Source organism: Chelon labrosus, assembly GCF_963514085.1.
Source record: "Chelon labrosus genome assembly, chromosome: 19".
Taxonomy (NCBI): domain Eukaryota; kingdom Metazoa; phylum Chordata; class Actinopteri; order Mugiliformes; family Mugilidae; genus Chelon; species Chelon labrosus.
In genome coordinates, this window is record NC_140352.1 from 7,643,735 (window position 1) to 7,668,008 (window position 24,274).

Below are 24,274 nucleotides of genomic sequence, written 5' to 3' on the forward strand. Positions count from 1 at the left end.
TGAATAATAAAATATAATTTTTTCTACTTCCCTACATTTCAAGAATTTTTTATATTATTCTATTCCACTACATTTAACTTCGCAGATTAAGATAAACCTCCCATATAGGTTTACTGAAGAGCAGTTTTGAGGCTCAGTGTGATGGGCACTGGTGGTAGCCATCTTGGCAGCATCTGTTCTGCCTTTTTAGACTTTTTTAGACACTTTTAAATGGTCAGTTTTAATAAAATTGGATAGGGAAAGTAACTATACAACCAAAAATCATTGTTTGTACCAGGCTTTGAGCTCATTTATTTGTGCTTTAAAGCAACATATTTCAACACGGGGCTCTATGAAGACTGACTCGCTTTTGGAATCAGCCCCAAGTGGCCATTTGAGGAATTACACATACTTTTCCAGCCGCGGAGGTTACGTGTTATGTATGTTAATACAATGCTTTGAAGGTTAAGCCTTGGGTTTCCAACATTTTAAGCATGCTATCCCTTAAGATAAATTAAAGTAACTAAAACTTTAAGTAATTAAAATTTGTGGCCCGTGTTTCACGTAGAAACTGCTCTTCTTCCCTACTCTATTAACACTTTTACGACCCAAATTTATCTTGTGACCATTTTGAGAGGTCCAAGCCTTGGATGAGACCAGTGGACTAAACCACCTAGAGAGTACTCTAATAATATTAATAAATATTTAAACATTTTTACTTCCTGTAACTGAGTGTTTCTTCTGGTCAAACCATTAAAATGCAAAAGTGCGGGACAATTGTTCTATCCTGATTTTTAAAAATAATTAATAGCTTTTGGTTTATCTGTTAAAAACAAACGTAACATAGAAAAGAAAAACATAATAAGATGTGATAACTGCTGCAGCAGGACACATGTACGGACATAGCGAGCTTACAGCTGTCATTAAATGGAAATATCATGTTCTGCCGACCGGGATTCAGATAGAAAATCACTTTAATCTGCTTACCAGTGTATGTATAAATGCACGGGAAAAACACTCCTTATGCAACAAATCCTCTGAGTGATTGTGCTAAAAAATCTGAGCATGTCTCAGCATTCATCTTTGACTTCCCTTTAATCCACATCTATTCTCTCCATTGCAAGACAACTCATCAGAAATATGTAGAAAGCAAACTATAAAAAATAAACACGTGTTTTTTGATATTTTTTTTTTTTTAGCCAAGCCATTATAATTTGTGATGATAACAAAGAAATACATGCAGCACTGTGTGTGAACTTAACTCAAACATATTTTTTTTCTTTTTTTTTACACATTTAGCGTCTGGTATCAAAACACTGAGAAAAAAAAAGAAAAAGAAACAGAAACTTCTTGACAGATAATAATAAACTCTCCCTATAACAAGGAAGAAAGGCATCTCCATTTTGAGCTGATAGCTTGAGATATAAATTTACACTCACAGCCCCAGTTTGTGCCTGTTAGCACAGTATTTGAGAATTACAGTAAGACTGCAGCGAGAAACGAAGAAATAATATTCAAAATATAGTCAACCTACGTGTAATATATACATTTTCCAATACTTTATATTTGTTTTAAACCAAATCACACAACACATCAACATATTTCCTGTGTATTTGGATATGTCACATACGTTATGTAATTGTTGGGGTTGTATGAAGTACTTATACTTAGCCAGTGTGTTACCTACGACAAACCGCTGTGGACAGGGTCAGCAGTAAAATGTATTTTTGTCAACGTAAAGATTGATAACAGTTTAAGTGTATGGCGTATTAAGAATATTAGCATTGCTTTACTTTTCAAACAGGGAACTGGAACCTTTACATTGATCTATGCCACCAGACTCCATTGACAAAAACTGTAGTTTTACCTCAAAGAACAAAGGTGTCTGACTACTACGTTTGTTTGTCGTTGTGTGACTTTTGCGTCTAAGTTCTGATTAATGTGTTTTTAAACAGTAGACCCGCAATCACGCATGCTCTGTGTGGTTAAATTACAGTTTTCGTCAATAGAGTCTGGTGGCTTTAAAGAGAGCAGTGCAACGGCTCCAGGTCAACGTCTTACTGTAAGCTAAATAATGAATAATATTCTAAGTATATTGCATAACCCTTAAACTGAGAGATTATATATATTTTCGGGCCTTGCTTTAGGTGGACCTTATTTTAGGTTGCTGAAGTGCATTTTCTCGCTGACCCCACTGAATTTCATTGATTGGATTCCAAGCTGTTAGTACTGTCTACTTCCCTAAAACTGGGCTCTTGCTGATCACCATCTGCACAAGGCAATACACTGATTTTGCATACGAACCTCATACAAAATTTTATTTTGTGGCACACTATATTATTTCATGGATTGTAGGAATAAGCTCTGAACAGACATACGTTTGATTATAGATCACAGATATTTATTTTTACAGTGAAAAGGAGGCTTAACTCTATGAAATGTAATGTGAATCCATGAAAGGCACAAACTGGAGCTTCACTAAAAACCGGCATTATGTACATGCACACATGACTGTGCAGGTCTTGACTTTGGGCCTAGTACAGGTAAGCTGCACTTCCTCCTTTGCACTTATCCTCAGACTTCCGTCTCCTTTTGTGCCTTTCCTCTGAGTCCCTGCACAGGTCTTCCTCGCTGCCCGCCTGCAGGCTGTCGAAGGTCCCCTGCCTCTCCGTCCCCGGCAGGTTCTCTTCATGCATCCTTCGCTTCTTCCACAGGTCCACACAGCGCTCCACACAGCTGAACCTGGCCTCCGTGGTGCAGGCATACATGCCAGCCGGCACGGCCATCACCATGGCGCACACGATGACTATGATGTGGATGAGCCTCTCTCTTTGCTCCATCTCACTGATGTCGCTCCCCGTCACGAACACAATGCACTGGCCTTCCCTCGGTGGGTGGTTCTTCAGGCTCAAGCACACCTCGTATTTGGTGGCGGGAAGCAGATCGCTCACCGAGTAGCTGTTGATGCCCGGGCCGATGTAAATCATCTCCTTCTTGGGTGAATCGAATTTGCCAAAGTGGATGGTGAACCAGGTTTCTGCAGGGTTGTCCGTGGCTGCGTGCCACTCGAGGGTGATGCCGTAAACCGTCTGCTTGGCGATGCGAATGTCGATGTAGGGGTTCTCATCTGATGACAGCATGGGGACAGGTGGAGGGAGAGGGTCGGAGGAATTGGGGGAGATGATGCTGAGTGTGACGCTGACGGAGGAGTTGCCAATGAAGTTGTTGGCCATGCAGGTGTAGAGTCCTCTGTCTGCCAGATGAATGGAGGGAATCAGGAGCTGGGAAGTGACCGTCTCCTCATCTATGTGGGTCTCTGTAACTGCAACAAGCAGAGCACAAGAATGAACATCATTTAACTCAGTAGCTTGTTGAAATCTGGTAATGCTAAGGCAACCGTGAATAGTATTGTTCCTGTATCTTTTTATAAAATAGATGCAGCATTAATGTTTAAGGTATCTCTCACTAAGTGCTCACATTTTAATGGATGGTACTGATAAAAAAAAAAAAATCTTACCAGCAAATCCTCTTATAATCTTCAGGCTGTACATCCACTGGATGGTTGGGCCTGGTCGAGCCTTGACTAAGCATGTGAGTGTTGCATTTGCTCCAAGAGGTAAAGTGATGTTAGTCTCTGGGGCAGAGGCCACCGGCTGCATGCACGTTTTTAACTGGATCTCATGGAAAAACTTGTCAGCTCTGGAAGCGGGGCCCGAGCACATCAGATAAGAGTTCATCAGAATGATGGGAGGGCTGACCGCCCGGATGAATTCAACAAAGCCTTTGAGGCGGCAGTCGCACAGCCAGGGGTTGTCGTGCAGCCCCAAAACCACGTTGGACACCAGGCCTTCTTTCCCCCACGCTTTCTCTGCTTTTTGGTAAAGTGGCCAATTAATGAAGACGTCTTTCGATATGACACTAAGCTGATTGAAGGATAAATCTAAATAGGTCAGTGCAGGTAAGTGCCTCAGAGCGTGTTCGGGCAGCACATCCAGTCGATTGCGCTTCAGGTCCAAAATCTTAAGTGTCGGGGTGTCCTGAAACGCTGTCCACGGCACTGAAGTCAGCTTGTTCCCTTGTAGCCTCAGCTCCGTCAGGTTGGTGAGCCCGCCCAGGCTTTTGATATTCATCAAGGTGATCTCGTTGAAATTCAACCAGAGGAACTCCAAGGCACTAACTTGGGAGAAAGATCCTTGAGGCAACTCTGTCAGGTGGCAGTTTTCAATTCGGATTTTAGTGAAATCATTTGGGATGTCCTCCGGGATTTTTCCCATGGAGGTTTCCATACATAGTAAAGACCTAGAATGGTACATGAGAAATGTTTTGACCAGGGATGACAGTGACAAGCACGTTTTATCTCATGTAGTACATACAGCATCTGCACAAATTTATAGATCTTTAGGTTTCAGACACAATTGACTATTAGCAACATTCAGTATACTTAAATCTCTAGTTATCTCTAAAGTTTCAGTGGTTACTCACCTCCCCAAATTATCATCTGTGCAGGAGCAACCGAAGAGACAGGTTGACGATCCAGATGTGACGAGACAAAATACCAAAGCGATATGTAATGCGACATGAAAGGCGTCCATGTTCCTGGACGAGCTTGTGAAACAGGCCTGCGAGGGCAGGACATGCTCATGAGCTGCATGGAACAAAGCCTATTACCTTAATCTTCCTTGACGTAACACTTAATGACATGTGAGACACAGGAAAGGTGTATTAATAGTAGTGGTCCACTTTGTCCAGAAAGCATAGTCAGATCTGCTCAAAAGCACACAAACGTCAACATTTCATATTCACAAACGTCTAGTTTGTGAAGAGATGACGTGAAGTTAAGTTTGATAGTGCTGGAGTCCTTCTTTCAGGTATGACCCCAAAAGGCTTTGCATCCGTCTAATTACATTTATTTGTCACCCACCGAAGTAAAACAGGAGTCCCATCTGTGTCATGTGGGCCGGAGCATGTCAGGCTTAGTGGTGCTGAGAGGGAGGGCCGCAGAGAGACAGAGACAGATGTCTGGAGAGGACTGTAATCTGACCTCAATAATCTAAACACTGGTTGTCTCTCAGGTTGTTAAGGGCCAAATCAGCACATAAAGCAAGTAGTGTGAGACATCCACAGAGCTGTAGTTTCAGTCTTTAATGTTTTTCATGCCACGTACAAACATTTCATACATGTGCGTTCTGATTTAAAAGGCAAAAACCTTAATGGGATGATCCGTCGGTGCGTCAGTGTCTGTTACCGGATACATTTTAAATTAAGGACATACTAAATATACATTTTCGCAGGTTTGTTAGCATGCCAAACATGTCAACCAGACATATATACTAAATTTCTTATACAGTTTTTTTAAGCTGGTTTTTCCATTTTTTATTGATGGAAATATTTGTATGTATCCCAGGTTCTAATGTGTCACTTGCGTATCATGGTGGCTCTAGATGAGTCAGCTGCACGAGTTTTCTTAGCACTCATCCTCTGCAAAAGAAAATATCTGTACCATTTCTTTTTACATGTTCAGAAACTGATATACTTCAGCAAAGTGGCGGCTTGACCAACTACCAGACGAGCACTGCCACCCATGCTGCTAGCTTGGCTGCTAACACGGCTAATAACGGCTAATAATTTAATCTAGCCGGTTCAAACTAAATCTAGACACTCCAAATTATGATTTAAAAGGGAAATGTGTATTTTCATCTCATAATTTATGCTAATTCAGCTCACTCATCCACTAATACTTGCAAAACATTACAACTTTTAGTGCTAGCATACGTCCCCTGCCCCAAATTAGCCTGGTTGCGCTAAAGCTGCTTTATTTTTTGGTAAATTTGCAATTTTTACTGATCAATTAGAAAGTACATATTCTGAAATGTAAGAAAAAACTTGTTTGAATATAAAAAATATTTATTTTTTACAACAGTAGCTTCGTACATACACATATATTTCAGATTACAAATATACACACGTTATAAAATGTGCTGTAGTTTAGGTTTTCAATGCAACAGTCAACCTGGCACGTTAACATTGTACTGACATACTAAATATAATATTAGTATAATATTTTATATATTTTACACAATGAAGAGGTTACATCTTGGAACAAAAGAAAATTGACTGGTTTTAAAAGAGTTTAGGGCATTGAGACATTTTTTTTTTCACCTTTAAAAGTGCATGATGAATACAAAAAAAAAAGATATTCTTTTTACACATTTACACCAGATGTAAATATTAAAACGGTTTCCCTTTTTTTTTTGCTATCCACCAAATGAAAGGTGGTTTTTATTCCCACAAGGCTGAAAAATAATTGAATACATCCAGTGCTGGCAGAGCTATCAGTTCTCTGAAGAACCCTAAAAGAGGATCGTTTGAGTCTTTTGAGTCTCTGAGCACAACGGTTTATCTGTACACGTCACAGGCCATTAGAAGACAAAGTGCACCCTCTGGAAACTGAGGCATACGTTTGGTTTTTAGCAGAAGTACTCGTTTGGTGGCCCTTCAGTCCTGGCTGTGGCCTCCGAGTCAACACTGGACCTCGATGAGAGCAGCCTGTTGGACTCGTCGGGAGTCGTCATCCTGGTCAGATACTCGCCCTCCATCCCTTTCGCTTTTCCGCCAGGGCCCAGGGTCTCGAAGGTGACGTACGAGTCCTGCATTTCCTTCGTCTTCCTCCCCAGCAGCTTTTTGCAGCGTTTCTTTAGCGCCCCGCAGCACACAATCAGTGTCAGGGGGACAGCGATCACGCACGCCACCGTTATCACCACCACGTTAATGAGCTTCTGAGTGCCACTGGCACTGGCTGCCTCGTCTGTTGAGAAGATTACACACTGCTCCTTTTTCGGGATCAGGCCTTTGACGCAAACGCAAGCAATGTACTTTGTTTTTGGCACAAGGCCTTCGACGGTTATCCGGTTCTTCCCGGCGCCCACATTGATCCGACGCATGTCTCTCTCACCGAATACAGCGTATAGGATGCTAAATTCTGTTGTGTTTGTGGCTGTTGGGGCTCGCCAGTTCAGAGAGACTGTGTGGTCAGTGTCACCAATAACCTTCACTGAACGCACTACCCTTTTCTCAGGAGCTTGCTGCAGGGATGAGGCGTTGGCTGCTAAGTTACTCAAAGCGTCCACCTCCGCAGGACTCTGAGTGTCTGGGGGTTTGCCTCGCGCCAGAGACACACCGTCAGAGATGCTGTAGCTCTCTATCTCATACTTCCCAGTCACACCTTTGCCATTAAGAGGTTCAATTATGGGCTGAGCAGCCGCGGAGGTAGGTGGAGGAACGTATCTGGCGATGAGTTTCTCCTGGTATGCCGCTCTTCCAATGCCACCAGGCTTCTTCCCTCTTGTTTTCTTAGAAACACCACCAGCAGCACCTGCACCTGCTTCCTCAGACCGAATGGAGTCTGTAATCACCAAGGAGATGATGGCGTCCGCGGTGCCCACAAAGTTGGTCGCTTTGCACACGTATTTCCCAGAATCTCGGTAGGAGACTGCAGGCACGCTCAGAATCGACCAAATGATGCCCTCCTTTGAGATCTCTTCCTGAACTGAAAAAATCCAAACATCCACAGAGATAAGCTGATTGACGCAAAAAGAATAATCTCCTCGACACTTGACTGAAATAGACGATGATCTAATCTAACCGCATTTGCAATTAATTCGGCGGAACTCACCGGTGCCGTTGATTTTCTTGCCGTCGGCTCGGCTCCAGGACAGCTCCGGGATGGGGACCCCGACTGTGCCACAGCGCAGGAGGACGTTGTTGCCCAGCGAGCTCCGAACACGAGCCACCGCCGTGTGGACCCTGGGGCCCTGGCACCTCTGCAGCTCGGCTTCGGTGAAAAGAACCCCCGACAGGCTCTCCGGGTCAGCACACCTCAGCCTGGTGTCGACGAGAGCCACGGAAGACGAGGGGGACTTCTGAAACTGGACCAGGTCGTACAGCCGGCAGTCGCACAGCCATGGGTTGTCGTGGAGACCTGAAGAGGAAGGGTGACAAAGAGCTGTCAGTGTAAACACTTGCGTAATGTTTTCTCTGACGTGACGCTGAGCCATTTTAAGACCAAGAACCTATATTTGCAAGAAAGGGAATTAGTGTGACAACTTGTCACACTGCACACAATAACTAGAATTAGACTAATCCCATCTCAGCTTTAAACACTACTCAGTGTCATGCCAGTGTACAAAGAATACTTTCCAGCATCCTAAAATGTCACAGCCTGATCCTCACCAAGAATTAGTTTGGAAGACTCAGAGTCCTGGGGCGGCTTCACGCTCAGCCACATTGTGAGAACCTCAGCAGGAACGGTCGTCAGGCTGTTGCTGGATAAGTCCAGATAGGTGATGTTCTTTATGTACGCGGTGGCTTCGGCTGGGATGGCGGAGATCTTGTTGTTGTGCAGGTCCAGGAGACGCAGGCTCGGCATGTCAGTCAGAGACTCCCAGGGGAAGGAGGTGAGGGAGTTGCCGTCCAGCCTGAGCTCGTCCAGGTTATAGAGACCCCGGAAACTGTCGACGTTCAGCGAATTCAGTGAATTGAAAGACATCCAGAGAAACTCCAGACTGTTGAGGTAGTGGAAGTTCTCGCTGGAAATCCGAGTGATTGCTGTCTTCTCAATACGCAGCTTTGATGTGTCCGTGGGGAAGTTTGGAGGGACCACAGTGATTTCTGGATCATTGCAAAGCACACTCCTGCAAAAAAATAAAAATAAATATTATTTATAGTTTTATATTTAACTGTATTGATATTAAAGCTGGTTTTAAATGGGATGGGACTCTAGAAAGGTATTTAATATTAAACCAAACACATTTACATTAGTTTATATGAGTAAAACGTAGTAACCTATTGTTCGGTAACAAGGAAAGGAGATTAAAGAGCAACTCCAAGTTAATCCTCAACTATAGAGTGACTGAAGAGAGGAAAGCTGCAATGAAAATCAATTTTGCACGCAAAGGAGTAACACTTCCACTGACAAGTCAAATCCATTCAGAGTTCAGATTACTGTACCTTGCTTTTGATCCGTCGCTTAATTTATGGAAGAAGCAGCTGCACTGCACAGGGCACGAACTGCTCATCAGAGGAAGAAAAACTAAAGCCGCGCAAAAAGCATGAATAAAATGTCGACTCATGGTTCCTCTATAAGCGAGCAACTAAGCGCTATGCAACTAAAACTACAGTCAAATAAAAAAAAAATGAATAGGCTGCTGCTGCACGGACTAACGTGGCACCGGGCGCATGGTAGTGGCTTGCAGGCGCACAGCTCCACACTGCTCCGACTGGTCTGAATCCAGAGATAAAAAGGATAGGCAGGGGATTAGAGAGGGACTTGGGTTATTTTCATTCACACGATTAGGCTATTGCTTCCTGGATGCTGATAGGCTGTATGGTTTGCACTTTCAACCCCAGGGAACAACTTTCCAATATTTTTTGGATAGTTAATTATTACGCATAAAAGAAAAAACAACAACAAAAAAAAACATACATCATAAAAAAAGGGAGGCTGCAGGTGCTTCTTGCATACGGAACATGAATATTTGAATTAGTTCAAATCTTTGCAAAATGTGGAATTATTTGGCATTATTAGTTTGAATGCTTTCGTGTTCGATGGAGAACGATTCAAACAATTTAAGTTTTTCTTTCACGTCGTTTTATTTATTTATTTATTTATTTATTTAAATAGCAATGAATGACCACTAGATGGCAGTGAATAGTCGCTAAGGCGCACAGTGGACTGAGTTGTTATCAGCTCCAAACCTCCAGTTGACAGCAACAGTGTGTCTCCAACAAGGTGATCAGTGGGTTTAAATACATCATCTAAAGCATTTATAATAAGTCCTTTATTGGTATTAGATTATGTGTGAATTCCCCGCAGACACTATCCATAAGATCTGCGGCGTACACTTGTGAGTGTGACACACTTTGGCGCGCGACAGATGTGTTGACACTGTCTCTGAGGGGTTTTCACAGGTGCAGGGGTTTAAAGACGCGGCCGCCCGGCGAGATTCCAAATCCCTTAATCCAGTCATCTCCCCTCGTCTCTTATTATTAAATCCTTGTTCTGTTTCTTTTCGGGGAGGGATGTCCCAGACAGGAAAACCTCCAAACATGAACATGTCTCCAGACATCCTTTCCCCCCTGTAGAATCAGGGGGTAGCTAGATGGTGATTTGCAAGAATAAATTTTGAACCAAATGTCAAAAGTGTGTTGAATTATTGGAAATTCACACATTTGGAGAAAGGGAATAGACAAACAAATGAAATAAAAACTTTACAGAAACAGCGTAGCTCCAGGGTTAGCTTTGTTCATGGCTTATTGAGTTCACACCCTTTAGTCCAGACTGAAATATCTCTTTTCTTTCCCAGCTGCTACAAAGGGATTCATATTTGGTGTTTTGATGAATCCTGCCTCTTTAATTCGGTCATAATTTAAATATGCCAGTGCTTTGATTTGTGAAGATATCTGCAAAATTAGACACAGATTGCACCCAGGTGTATTCGATTCACACTTGACAAAATGCTCTACAACACTTTGGCGCATGATAGGAAACAAGCGGGAACCACTGCAGTCGAAAAATGATTTATCTTCTAAAACAAGCCTATTCTTTGTCTTTAATTCAGATCCTTCGCTGTGGTAAATCTATAAAGTCTAAAAATAAACAGTTACACGTAAAACTGAAAAAAAAAACGTGAGCAAAATACCAAAGTAAAAGGTGTTCTTAACCAAAAACATTATGCCTACGTGAAACTAAACGAAGGGAATGAATCAAGAAGGAAGAGTACGACTGTGGAGCGGGACAGAAATATTTCCCTCCATCTCTCCTCCCTTCTCGCCTTCTTCTGAGTGTCCATTAAGAATTGTTCTACGACCTGCTTATAATACTTCATATATTTGCACATTAGGCCAGCCAGCTCATCCGTAATATACACAGATCAGCCACAACATTAAAACCACTGACAGGAGAAGAGAATAACATTGACCATCTTGTGACAACACAATGTTCTGCTGGGAAACTTTTGGACCTGGCATTCATTCATGTGGATGTTACTTAGACATGTAGCACCCACCTAGACCAGACCATACCAGACACCCCCACCCCATAGCAATGATGGATGCACACACAAAAACACTTTAGGAACAACTAAAAATAAAACACGAAGAACAGCACAAGGTGTTGACCTGTCCTCTAAATTTGCTAGATCCCAAACTAATCAAGAATCTGTGGGATGATCCAGAGAGGCCCCTCCCCTCAAAGACCCCCACTAACAACATCCTGTTTCCAGACACCACAGGACACCCTCAGAAGGCCCAGGTCTATTCTCTGAAGAGTCACAACTGTTTTGGAGGCACAAGGGAGACTTACACAATATTAGGAAGGTGGTCATAATGTTAGGCCTGATCGGAGTAACTACTACTGTCACTGGCATAATTTGGCCATAGTTTTTTGTATCTTCTGTCCCACCTCCCTCTTCGCATTCTGTCTCTCTGCCCTCTAACCCCAGGTGGCCCTGCTGGTTTCAGTCTCAGGGTTCCTGTAAAGTTTCTTTAACACCGTACCTGTGAATTAATCTGCTTTACCGCCTTTCATTTCTTCATCGCTTCACAGGACTAAACAAACCCTCTTGTTTCCGTCACCTCGCTCCCGGACTTCAGCATCTGTTGGTACGAACGCGGCCTCAACAGGGAAGCCTTTGTTTCATTGCAAAACCAGCAGATTATGACGGAGTAATTAACTATTTGCCAGTGGACTAATGTTTAACCGCGAGCGTGCAAGCACTTCAGAAAGGAAAAAAAAGAAAAAAATATATTACACCCAGGGTATTCAGGTCAGTTGCAGACATGGGTTTTATTCCAGATTTTCATTTGTAAAATCACGATGAAAAAACCTTGTGATGAGATGACGTTAACCCTCTAGGTTTTATGGCGATTCCAATTTATAGCAGCTGATCGGTGTGCTGCGTTCACTCCTGCGTTCATTCCTGCTGCCTCTTGTTTCATCACACTGAGCTGCGGCAGATTAACAGATTGTGTCGCTGAATCTTTTGCGAAATTTGCTGCATTAATGCTCCTGTATGGTGCCACACTGCTCCCCCCTCACCCCCACCCTCCTGGCCTCTACCAAACACCTTTACAGGCTTCTTCTTGGGATTAAATCAGATGCTCTCTGGGAGATTTTACCTCCCATGTGTCAGAGAAGCGGACGCATCGACGCTGCTGGCTGCGAGGGAGTCTGTAACCGGACGGTACGCTGAGCTTTCAGTCCAGACAATATGGGCCGTTTCTGAAAAGGGGTTTTATAAGTCCATTGGGACACATCATTACTTCATAGTTAATGAGTTTGTGGTAATCTGTGGGCAGATTAGTGCTGCAATCAGACTCTGCCCAAATGTTACATTTTAAAAGGTTTCCGGCTGCTGCGAGGGGCCAAAGGTCACATTTGCGCTGTCCTCATTTGACGGGGTCATTTCAGTCAACAGTTCAAGACATAAAACGAGTAAATGACTGAAGTCCTGATTCTTTGACTGGCTTTCTGGATTGATCTTTGAGAATGGCTTAAAAGAAAAAGCTTTATTGTCTTGTACTGGACCGGAAATTTAAAATTAGTTCTCTGCGTTTGACCCATCCATTTGTCCTATTATTCGACTAGGTGACCCTCCAGTCCCAGACCGCTTCTAAAAACCACTAGGGTCAAATCTTAATGGTTTAAGAATGGCTTTCGTGAAATAAAGCATTGTGTAGTTGTTCACCAACTTAAACTTTTAATGTTAAAACTTTCCCTGGATTCCCAGTGAGCTTAGTAAACATGCTGACTTTGGACAAAGGCTGTAGTGGCCTAATAACTTTTATTGTGACACTTAAGCTTGTTTAACACACAAATTTACCACCAGGATTCAGAAAAACTTAACTGATTGCTTTAAGGCAGTGGTAACTTATTGTGGATGTGAATTAGGTCAAATCAACCAACGTGCACAAAGTAAAACAGGAGGTTCTGCTGGGAAACTTTTGGACCTGGCATTCATTCATGTGGATGTTACTTAGACATGTAGCACCCACCTAGACCAGACACAGGCACACACACAAAAACGCTTTAGGAACAACTAAAAAAAAAACATGAAGAACAGCACCTGGTGTTGACCTGGGCTCCAAATTCACTAGATACCAAACTGATCAAGTATCTGTGGGATGATCCACAGAGGCCCCTCCCCTCAAAGTTGTTTTTAAACAGCCAAGCATGCCCCTAACTGAGAGACTGCTCTGCAAGAACAATGCCCCCTTTAATGGAGGAAACTTCGGGAACCAAGTCCTCTAACAAGAAGAGACGTGCAATAAATGTCACATAATGTTATGACTGCATTAAAGTGATAACGCTGGGGTCGAGCCGAGTTCTGCTGCAGGATTGACCAACTCACCCTGCAAGATTAAACAACACGCGGGATCATTTACAAATCAATATCAATGTCCGATGAGTGAAAAGACACCATTTCCCATGTTTCCCCTCTCTTCCCTTATCTGCACTAAACAAACGCCTGATTTAAGTAAACTGTCCGACGGAGGGCCGGTCTTAAAACATACAATAACACCTAAAACTGTCTGTGCGTTTCGATCTGAGAGTTGCGCAGCAGCAAACTTTCCTCAAACGCGCAGGGAGTCTGCTCGTTAGGACATTCTTCGGGGGATTGCAAAAGGGGGTTTACAAAGATTAGGGTCTTGATGCTTTTTCACGTGAAAGAGCCTTTATAAGGAGTCGTTTTGCTGGAGGCTGGCGGTTAGTTACGCTGCAGCAAAAACAAAACACACAAAAAAGGAACTCGTCTTGCGCGCACAAAGTCGAATTTGAGCGTTTCAAACATGGCAGCGTATACGTTACCGGAGGGATTCACGGAGTTTGATATGTTTACATTCGGGACAGCGCTTCTGGTTGGGGGTGAGTGCACAGGGCCACACAGGAAATACACAGGAAGAGCTGCAAGAGTTAAAGGGATAGTTCACTCTGAAAATGCATGTCTATGTTTTCTAACTTGTGATGCCATGTATCCATTTTTTTTCACACCATAGTTCTTAAAAAGTAAACAGTTGTGTGTGACATGTTTGCTCCAGTTTTAAATGCATTATGTTTGCACATTTAAACTCATAAAGTTTAGGATAAGATGGACCGACACCTGCAGAAGTAAAAATGCTCTTTCTCGTTTTCAGGGTTGCTTGGGTTCTTCCTCAACGCCATCAGCATCGTGTCCTTCCTCAGAGTGAAGGAGATGCGAAATCCCAGCAACTTCTTCGTGTTCAACCTCGCCCTGGCCGACATCAGTTTGAATATTAACGGACTCACGGCGGCCTACGCGAGCTACCTCAGGTACAGTATCAGTCAGCCGTGTGTGTGTGTGAGCAACATTTGTTCACTAAATCCTTCGGCAAACCCCCCAAAAACAAAGAGAGAGGTCCAGTGTTATATTCTAAATAAGCCTCTGGCTTTCATAATCCAATCCTCTCCTCAATCCACTTTATTCGGAGTGAAACATTTCACAAGTAAATCTGTTGGAAGTTACCAAACAAAAGCAGTGTGACGCAAAATAATGCAGTTTTTAGAATCACTCTTGTTTCCTCTTTCCGTCTTTATTGACTCTCGGGCATCTCAATAGAAACAAGGTGTCTTTTGAGTACGGCAGAGAATAAACAAAAGAAGCATAGCCTGGCAAATGAAAGCATGCCAGGTATTTTTTATTATTTTGCCCGCCTAGTTCATCAGTGGAGGGACCCTTATAACGGTCTGTTTTATGCAAAACTTCTCTAAATCATCTCTAAAATCTCTTTATCGCCTTTTGGAAGGAGGACTAAACCATATTAGACATGCATTAATTGTAGCTAGGTGTAGCTAATAAACAGCTAACCCTGTGTAGTTCACTGAGTGGTTCTCAACAGCAGGGCTGAATTAACCCACTAAGGAGCCACGGGTAAAAATATGCTGTGGGCCCCCACTCCCCCCCCCCCCCCCCCCCCCCCCAATGTCTCTTGTGTGATTTGGGTTTCTGTTTAAAATATGCACAAAAGTTATTTAGCAAAATAAATTTAATTGATAAAGGTCTATGAACAATTTGATCTCCGACGATGGGTTCTCAACATCAGGTGATAATGCAGATGGTGCTTTACGGATCCTGTTGTATATGCTTTAGCGTCGCACATTTTTCGCCAACTTGCCTCGCTGCAAAATTATCAAAGATGCTCGGAGTTAAATTACTCAACCCGTGATGAGTGCTTCTGAGTAGGTATTGCTCGGTGGGTTACTCCAGAGAAACCATACGATTGTTCTGCAAGCAAAATGCAGCTTATGTGTTTGTTTATAGCCAACGTTCCTCTGCATAATGACTGAGGTTTCGTTGTGTACTCCAGGGTTTGGCCGTTCGGTCAGGAAGGCTGCAACTATCACGGTTTCCAGGGGATGATATCCGTTCTGGCCTCCATCAGTTTCATGGCTGCAATCGCTTGGGACAGATACCACCAGTACTGCACCAGTGAGTACAGCAAAAAATCAAGTCGTAACTCACTTATACGTCACAGAAACTGATATAAAATCGCAAAACGTGATGGTGTAGATACTTAAATGTTATATGATTTTGTATTGTGGGCCATTTAGCAACTGAAGAGATCAGTCAATCGAACAGTTCAGTCAGTTAATGGTGTTTTATACATATTTTAAATTAAATATTCCCAATAAACAACAGTAATTTAATAACTAATTTACTGTAAGTGATAGAAAGAAGATAAAAAAATGTCATGTTCTTAAAAATTCTATTATACGTGGGTTTGTTCTGTAGGACAGAAGCTTTTCTGGAGCACGACCATAACAATGAGCTGCATCATCTGGATTCTCTCTATCTTCTGGGCTGCTGTTCCTCTCATGGGATGGGGCGTCTATGACTTTGAGCCCATGAGGACATGCTGCACACTGGACTACACCAGAGGGGACAGGTAGACTTTACGATGCTACAACTGGAGTGTCTTAAGAGATGTTCTCAGCGACAGCAGCTAAATGTGGCATTTTCACAACTATTATCATGTTTCATATTGTTTTTTTCCCACCCAACAGGGACTACATCACCTACATGCTAACTCTGGTGGTGGTCTACCTGACGTTCCCAGCTATCACCATGATGTCATGTTACGATTCCATCAACAAACATTTCAAGAAGATTCACAACTACAGGGTAAGGGTTTAGCTGTTCCTGGAGTACGCAGCGTAACACAGCATCCATTGGATTTGCTGTATTTGGAGACACAATCCTCCAAAAGTTAGTCCAGTGGCCACTTGTGTCTTCCATAGACATGTACAAAAGCATGGTTTTAGCCTTTATAGCTAATTTCCCCATTTATAACAACTACACGGAGGTGAATCATATCAAAGCTTGAAGGTAAGCATATGTGGGTGTTGTTTCAGGGGGCTAGCTTCCCGCCTGCCTAAGCTCTACTCATGCTCCACCTCTTTGTCCAGTTTACCACACTCGGATTCAAAACAGTTCTTCAGGAAACCTTTGGGCAATGTCACAAAGTGTTCATCTTTCTGCTGATCACTTAAAACAAAAATTTAAATCAAGCCATATTCCAAAACTCAGAGATGATGAATTCATGGCAACCTGGGTTACATCCGTAACTTTCCACCAACTCCAGGGTGATGCAGCTTTCTCTAGCTCTGTCAAGTTATGGCAAACAAATCACTGCTGTTATATTGTGAAATACAGAGAGATTTACCTGCTGCTAAGATTCTTAATCAACATTCTTGTATTTACAAGGGCTTTAATGTAATCCCTTGTATCAAAGTCCAACGATATATATTTTAATTTACCAGTTATTATATATATATATATATATATATAAATCTCCTCAAAATCCACAATATAGCTGTGACACAATGAACTTTTATTTTCTAGTTCAACACCAGCGTACCCCTGAGGGTAATGCTGATGTGCTGGGGCCCCTACGTGCTCATGTGTATCTACGCCTGCTTTGAGAACGTGAAGGTCATCTCTCCAAAGCTAAGGATGGTGAGTGCTCCTTTTTGTTTAATGCAGTCACTGAAAAAGATGAATATGAGTGTCTTTGGTCTTACTTTTGTGTTTTTGGGCATCATAATAGACTCATCAAGGTGTGGGAAAGAAGTTAGCATGTTGCTAGAGCTAAACAGAACTCCAGATCCATCATGGTTTGACCTGCTATACTTGTCAGAGTTTGCATGAACATCTTGGTTCATTAATTAATAAAAATCATGACCATAACGTCTAAAATAAGATCCCAAGTTGCGATAAACCACTACTATCCTTTAAGTACACCATGGTTGAGTGATGGAATTGTTTCCTCTTGCAGCTGCTTCCGGTCATTGCAAAGACAAATCCCATCTTCAACGCTCTCCTCTACTCATTTGGAAATGAGTTCTATCGCGGCGGCGTTTGGCACTTCCTCACCGGACAGAAGATCGTCGATCCAGTTATCAAGAAGAAGTAAAAAAGAAAAAAAAAAAGATAAAACTCAACATGTGCTGGCAAAAAAAAAAAAATCCGAGGCCATCATCTGCTCTTGTGAGACATTCCTCATCCTGACGTACTTCAGTAAACATGAGTCATTATCATTTTCATACCATTTTAGGCAGTAGATGAAACTCAAGGTCAGATTTTCTTTTCCCTCTGGATTTATGTAAATCTATAAATTGTGCTGCAGGTAATTTATCCTTCTTAACATTTATTTTTTTTGCTCCTCCGTCCACATTTAACACTCACTCAATAAACACAGATGTTGCTGCTCTTCTGCTGTACGTCTGTTTGAAAATCTCCATAACTGAACGGCTGTTAAGTGAGAACCTAAATACAGAGATGCCCTTTCATGGATTAATCAGGAGTGTTTTTCCGTATCTAATATACTCGTAGAAAGAAAAAAAGAAAAAGAAAAGCCTTCATTGTTGTTGTGTGCATTCATTCATTCATCTTCTGTAACCGCTTGCCCGATGGAGGGTCGTGGGTCGGCCGCAGCCTATCCCAGCTGTCACTGGGCGAGAGGCGGGGTACCCCCTGGACAGGTCTCCAGTCTATCTCGGCTAACATAGAGAAACCATTCACACTCACACCTACGGCCAATTTAAAATCACCAATGAACCTAACCAGCATGTCTTTGGACAGTGGGAGGAAGCTGGAGTACCCGGAGAGAACCTACGCAGACACATGGGGGTGGTGTGCCACCTCATTGTGTGCATGATGCAATAAAACTGTACCCAACACAGAGATGCTTTTAAGAAGAATACAGTACAAACATACATATCAAAATACTCGACAGCATGCACTCATGAACAGTCCCATTCCCAGACAGAGTAAGACCATAATAAAAAGTCTGGTGGTGCAGGTTTTTATGGACCTGTATCTCCTCCCAGCAATGTCATGGAGTGACAGTGACTCTCTGAGGGAGTGGAGGTGCTGCTGTGTCTTCTTCATAACACGGCGGCGGTGTTAGCCGCGTCAGGATAGGTTGTTAGCGATGTGGGTTCCCAGAAACCCTTTCCACACAGCCTCCACTGATGAGGATGTGTGGGAGTTTGGCTTTGCGCTACCTGAAGTCCAGAATCTCTGGTTTAATTTGTTTCGCAGAGGTGATGTAACCTCTGTATTTAGCCAAGAAGCAGTTTCCGTGTTAAGGTTGTGTTATGCAATTGTGCTACTACAGAGGCAATGAGAACGAGGAATGTTATGGCGTATCCATCTCCAGGCAGTTTTGTGCATTTTGTTGCTTGAATACACAAACTTCTCCAAAGCTGTTACAGTATCGGTGTCGGAGAAGCGCTGTTGTCTCGGAGCAGCTAAACACATCCACTCCAGGAATAATCCACAGCGAGACAAAATCTGTGTCACGGAGAGTGACGCTCTTGCCACCAGGCCAGAGCGTCAGCAGGTGAAATCCTTTCACCGTCAATGGCAGCCAACGTCTTAACGGGGGGGGGGGGGGTGTCAGACCTAATGAACAGTCACGCTGGGTCAGAGTCCTGAAATAGTGTCGTGGGCTAATAGACGTATATAACACAGCGTTTAGGGTGTTGACAGAAAGTCACAGCAGCGGTACGGTTTCTCTCATGAGGAAATTACTTGATAATATGAGGTGAATGGTTAATTAGCCGGAAGCATCTTTAGTGGTTTTGTTTTTAATAATAAATAGGTGGAGATGGAAGACTTGACACTGACATAATTGTTAGTTTAACTCATTCATTTATAATCAAAACAACAGCGGAAACATACTGTAAAGCATGTTTTCCTTTAAGCTAGGGACGCTAGCAACACTTTTAGCTCAAACAGAAAAATTTCCATTGGATGAACAGTCATGATCCTCTGATTTTTGCTTCTGTGGATATGTTCATGTTCCATCCAGGCTTTGTTTTAATCTTTTCTGATGATTATTTATTAGCATCATCAGGTCAACACGTGAATTAGCCCAATACTGGTTAAATATTCCCATTCACCTCATCCATACTGTCTGCGCTAACGCTAATTAGCAAATGCTAGCATGCTAACAACCTTAATGAAACATCGGGCCCACAAAGCATTAGCATATTAGCACTGTCATTCTGATTTTGCATATTTTGTGTGTGTTATTATAAAGATCTGTTGGAAAGTTGAAGCTGGGAGAAAGTTAATATCCTAATGTCGGATGAGCTCATTAGGAGGTATTAAATGTTGAGAATAATCTTCCTCAAAACTCCACTGCTGCTCATCCACCCTGCACGGTTGAGGCTTTTCTCGGGAAACGCTGAAGAACCCGACAGATTAGCTTCAAATTCTTGGAAGCCCTTTGACACACGGCTGATTACAACACAGCGTGTTGTGTGTGGGCTAGTGATCTAAATGAGTCTGTGCCGTAGATAGAAGCAGCAGCAGCAGAAACAGGCTCACAGGAAGAAGGGGGACGGCTTGTCTCAGGCAGATATAGCCTCAGTGAGCTTTGCTCCAACACAAACAAGTAAATCTGACAACAAAGCTTTTTATTCAGCACAGTCAGAATTTGGACAGGTGTCCGCACACAAGGTGAGGGGAAGATGTGCTGTGTGTATAGTCACAGACAGAGATACATATATAAACAGATCAGGCATAACATTATGACCACCTTCCTAATGTAGGTCTCCCTTGTGCCTCCAAAACAGTTGTGACTCATTAGAGAATGGACATAGACCTGCTGAGGGTGTCCTGTGGTGTCTGGCAACACAAGGTTGTTGGTGGGGGCCTTTGAGGGGAGGGGCCTCTGTGGATCACCCCACAGATACTTGATCAGTTTGGGATCTAGTGAATTTAGAGGCCAGGTCAACACCTTGTGCTGTTCTTCATGTTTTTTGAGTTGTTCCTAAAGTGTTTTTGTGTGTGTGCCTGTGTCAGGCTGCATCTTACTGGGGATGGCTGCTGCCATCAAGGAGTGTCATTGCTATGGGGTGGGGGTGCCTGGTCTGGTCTAGGTGGGTGCTACATGTCTAAGTAACATCCACACTAATGAATGCCTGCCAGGTCTAAAAGTTTCCCAGCAGAACATTGAACTGTCACAATCAATGTTATTTACGTCTCCTTTCAGTGGTTATACTGTAATGTTGTGGCTGATCGGTGCAGATAGAAAACAGTAATTATGCAGCCCTGACAGAAGCCACATGGGTTCCCACATGGTACATGTTCAGAGAGATTTAGTTCATCACAGCCAGATTCTGACCTTAAGAGCACCAGGGCGCCAGGGTTGGATCCTGAAATAGTGATGATGTGAGGTGATGAGTTCCCACAGTGCAACGCCACACCCCACTGCACAACAGCTGGCATCAGGAACATCAAAATGTTCCTGTGCATTTCATCACCTCGAATCACTTCAACACATGTTTAGCAGCAAAAATAAATAAAATAAAGTAGCCCTTTCTGGAGATCAGCCACAACATTATAACCACTGATAGGTGAAGTAAATATCATCTTGTGACAATGCAATGTTCTGCTGGGAAGCCTTTGGCCCTAGCACGAGGCCCCTCCTCTGAACCCATAGGACCCAAAGGCTAGCACTATTCTGAAAGTGTTCCTGGCGCAAGACACGACAGGACACCCTCAGAAGGCCATTCGTGTCCATTACCCGATTAGTCAGAACTATTTTGGAGGCACAAGGGAGACCTACACAATGTTAGGCAGGTGCTTTTGCGTTCTGGCTGATCAGTGTAACTCAAATGTGGGGATATCGCTTAACTTTATCAAAGGCAAAGGTAACATCTGCATGTTTTGCATCTGAATAACAGTTTGAGCAAGCAAAATAAATAATGTAAAATCATCTGATGGAATGCACTTGTTTGCATAAAGTCCAAAATCACAGAACAACCTTGTACCGGCCCATCAATTGGCTTGTGCTTGAATAAAAGTCGAGTTTACTTGTGTAAAAGACAATCCATGTCAAAGGTGAGAGTCACTCATTAGGGACACAAAGCAAAGGTCGGAGTTAATGCGTCTTTAATCATTACACAATAGAGTCCATAGGTCAGATTATACCACGGAGAGGACGGAGACATGTCCCGTGATGAATGTTATCTGTTACAGCATACAGCATGTGTGTAAGGTCACTGAAACTTTGACAAACTGTGTCAAAGATGTGTCATATTGTGTCTCTCGTAATGTCTTCACATCAGAAACCAACAAATCCATAACTCAACCTGAGGTTTATTGTTGATGCCGCTGCCTCTCTGCAGGGAATGAGTTTGACTCAGAGATTATCCACGGAGGCACACATGTGCACGCTCTCTCATATCTGCACATCTGCGTTTTTAAAAAAATAAAATAAAACTCCGGCAATATCAAAAAGCATTTATGTAAATGGTGCCAAGCATCTCTCATTAGTGAAATTGGTTAGTTATTTCATGTGGCGCGTTAATCCGTGTTGCCGTTGCTGCTTCAGATAATCCACTGAACACGCCGTCTGCTGATAACATCGTCCAGTGTACTGTTTTAAAATATAGAAATATCTGGAACAAGTTCACTAGAGAAGATACAGTAGATAAAGGGAGTAAAATGCATAAAGGCGGACATCATGGTTTGATTGTCTTTTTTAGTATTATTAGTTGTAGTACAGTGGCACCTAATTAGATTAAATAAAATGGGATTCATTTATCCAATGAAACCCATTTGAACAACCAAACTTTATTTTGTTGTCTTTCATTTCTGCAAATACTAAAAGAGTTTGGCATCTTTAGCAGATAATTATTAGGCCTGTTAATCTGGTGTTCTCTCTCAAATCTTACTGATGCAATCAAACTTTTTTTTAGTTAAATTATTTACTTAGATTGGTTCACTTTAATCTAGTTGTTGAGGTTCCAGTCCCGTCTTTGTTGTCATCTGTTAGTCTTCACTGCCCTCTACTGGCAAACCCAAAAAGTAATCTGACAAATAAATAAATGAAATAAATAAATAAATAAAATGTATAGTTTAGACATAAAGTGTTTCTTTTGAGATTTTTGGTTTATTAATTGAATTTATTAAATGAAACAGGACTGCCGATGTAGATGTTTCTCTCACTCAGGTTCCTTCTTCTAGCCATCTTCTTTTTATCTTTTCTTATAGTTTCAATGGTTCAGTTTGTCTGTGAAGCTTCTCCAGTCTTCACAGACATCCAGGCCATGGTACATCCAAAAACATTAAAAGAAAGGGACCTGGACTTGTAGAGTTTCTTGAAGATGTTTCGCCTCTCATCCACCTCACTTCTTCAGGTTTTAATGAGCACATCTGTGGACCCTGTCCCCTTTCTACAATGAACTGGTGCACTAATTACCAACTGTCAGTCAGAGGCTGACAAAATCTTGGGGGCAGACGTTAAGACTGTGGCAGATTATATCTCAGACAGTCCACCTCCTCTGTTCAGAGTTCACTTTGACATATGACATGTCTTATTTCACTCCTCTTTCAAGCAGTCTGTCTTGGACACGTAGATTGCGGAGGCCTAAATTGTTTTCTGACAAGGCCAGCTCTCCTGTGTTGAGCCTTGTGTTGTTTTGTCTCCCCGTTGTACAAGTCTGTGCGTTCCCTACGAGTCCTTTAGAACTGAAGAAGCTACTTGGATGAAACGTCTTAAAGAAACTCTACAGGTCCAGTCTAGTTACTTTTCTTCAGCTTTTAGGTCTTTGTTGTCCTGCATCTACTCGTTTTCACCACAGGGTGTCGCTGATGTCTAAATTAACATGAAGCTGCACATTATCTGTACTTTGATATACCGGATAAGAGCTTCTTCTTCTTCTTCTTCTTCTTCTTCTAATCATTCGTGTAAATACATATTTTTATTCCTATATTTTTTGTGTGTTTTTGATTACATTATAAGGAAGTAATCAAGAATATGCGTGCGTCACAGAATAAGTGACAATTTGTATTTTCTTACGTGGCGCTGAAATCTCCTCAAGTCCAGCAGCGGGTCCTTGTGTTCATGTGCCTTGTCTTTTTGGAAATTCAAAACGTAACTAATATATTTTAGTTTTCATTAAGCAGTTAAAAGATTTACTGTCTTCTATCCTATTAAAGTGGCACCAGTGTTTAAAATACACAAAATCCAAAACCTCTGTTCAAATTCTGAGATTTGATGTTTGTGGTGTTTTAAGATTTATTGTTAAGATTGCCGTGAGGCGGATCTCCTTTGGAAAAGCTTTATCAGCTCCTATAAATAAACGTGACACGTTATATTCCTCCATGACACCAAAGCCAAGAGCCTCACACAGGACATTAGGAATAAGAAAGGCTTCTTTTTTCTTTTTTCATCCCTCTCTTGTTGTGCTCACCGGCTCTTATTGGTTGAAGTGATTGCTGCCATGGTTGGAAATTAACATAAAGGAGGCAAGTGGCGAAAAGGATCCGCTTGGGGGCAAGCTGGTGATGCGTCATAGCTCTTGGTGAAAAGAGGAGACAAAAAAAAGAGACTAAAATAGCGCCGAACCTGGGGGTTAATGTGCACCAATGGCCAAGAAGTCACTCGTGGTCTCAGAGCAGAGCGCAAAAGTGCCACAGGTGATAGGAGGTATGAACGCAGAGATGAGGGAGCCTGAGCGTCCTATGTGCCGCAAATAAGTAACAAAAATTCTCCAAACTAAACTTTGCCATGTAAGAATAGTGAGGGAAACCTCTGCGAGCTGCAGAAAATCTACGATTTCACCACGTCACTTCTCGGGAGATCATGAAACATCATCGGATGCGGCTGAGCCGAGGACAAGTTGAGGAAGCTGAGGAAAGACATCTTCACCGATGAAGCAGCCAAGTTCCTCTGCGCCTCTCCCTTTACGCACAGGCGAGGT

At 42.5% G+C, this 24,274-nt stretch overlaps 3 protein-coding genes across 3 annotated transcripts; 1 reads left to right on the top strand and 2 right to left on the bottom strand.

The window, feature by feature from the left end:
- Positions 1-2,049: 2,049 nt before the first annotated feature.
- Positions 2,050-4,571, bottom strand: LOC311503980 (leucine-rich repeat, immunoglobulin-like domain and transmembrane domain-containing protein 2; the record flags this gene model as incomplete). Its single annotated transcript, XM_084566921.1, has 3 exons — positions 2,050-3,301; positions 3,497-4,278; positions 4,462-4,571. 3 exons carry the CDS (start codon positions 4,569-4,571, stop codon positions 2,514-2,516), a joined length of 1,680 nt encoding a protein of 559 aa, XP_084423047.1. The 3' UTR covers positions 2,050-2,513.
- Positions 4,572-6,061: 1,490 nt separating this feature from the next.
- On the bottom strand, positions 6,062-9,359 carry lrit1b (leucine-rich repeat, immunoglobulin-like and transmembrane domains 1b). Its single transcript, XM_084567011.1, has 4 exons — positions 8,986-9,359; positions 8,209-8,669; positions 7,652-7,957; positions 6,062-7,525 (listed from the first exon to the last, which is right to left on the bottom strand). The coding sequence occupies exons 1-4, from the start codon at positions 9,105-9,107 to the stop codon at positions 6,447-6,449; spliced, it is 1,968 nt and encodes a 655-aa protein (XP_084423137.1). The 5' UTR covers positions 9,108-9,359; the 3' UTR covers positions 6,062-6,446.
- A 4,040-nt stretch (positions 9,360-13,399) lies between these two features.
- Positions 13,400-18,358, top strand: rgrb (retinal G protein coupled receptor b). The gene is made up of 7 exons (XM_084567615.1): positions 13,400-13,900; positions 14,170-14,326; positions 15,361-15,482; positions 15,786-15,939; positions 16,058-16,175; positions 16,896-17,009; positions 17,329-18,358. Exons 1-7 carry the CDS (start codon positions 13,825-13,827, stop codon positions 17,464-17,466), a joined length of 879 nt encoding a protein of 292 aa, XP_084423741.1. The 5' UTR covers positions 13,400-13,824; the 3' UTR covers positions 17,467-18,358.
- The last annotated feature ends 5,916 nt before the right edge of the window (positions 18,359-24,274 follow it).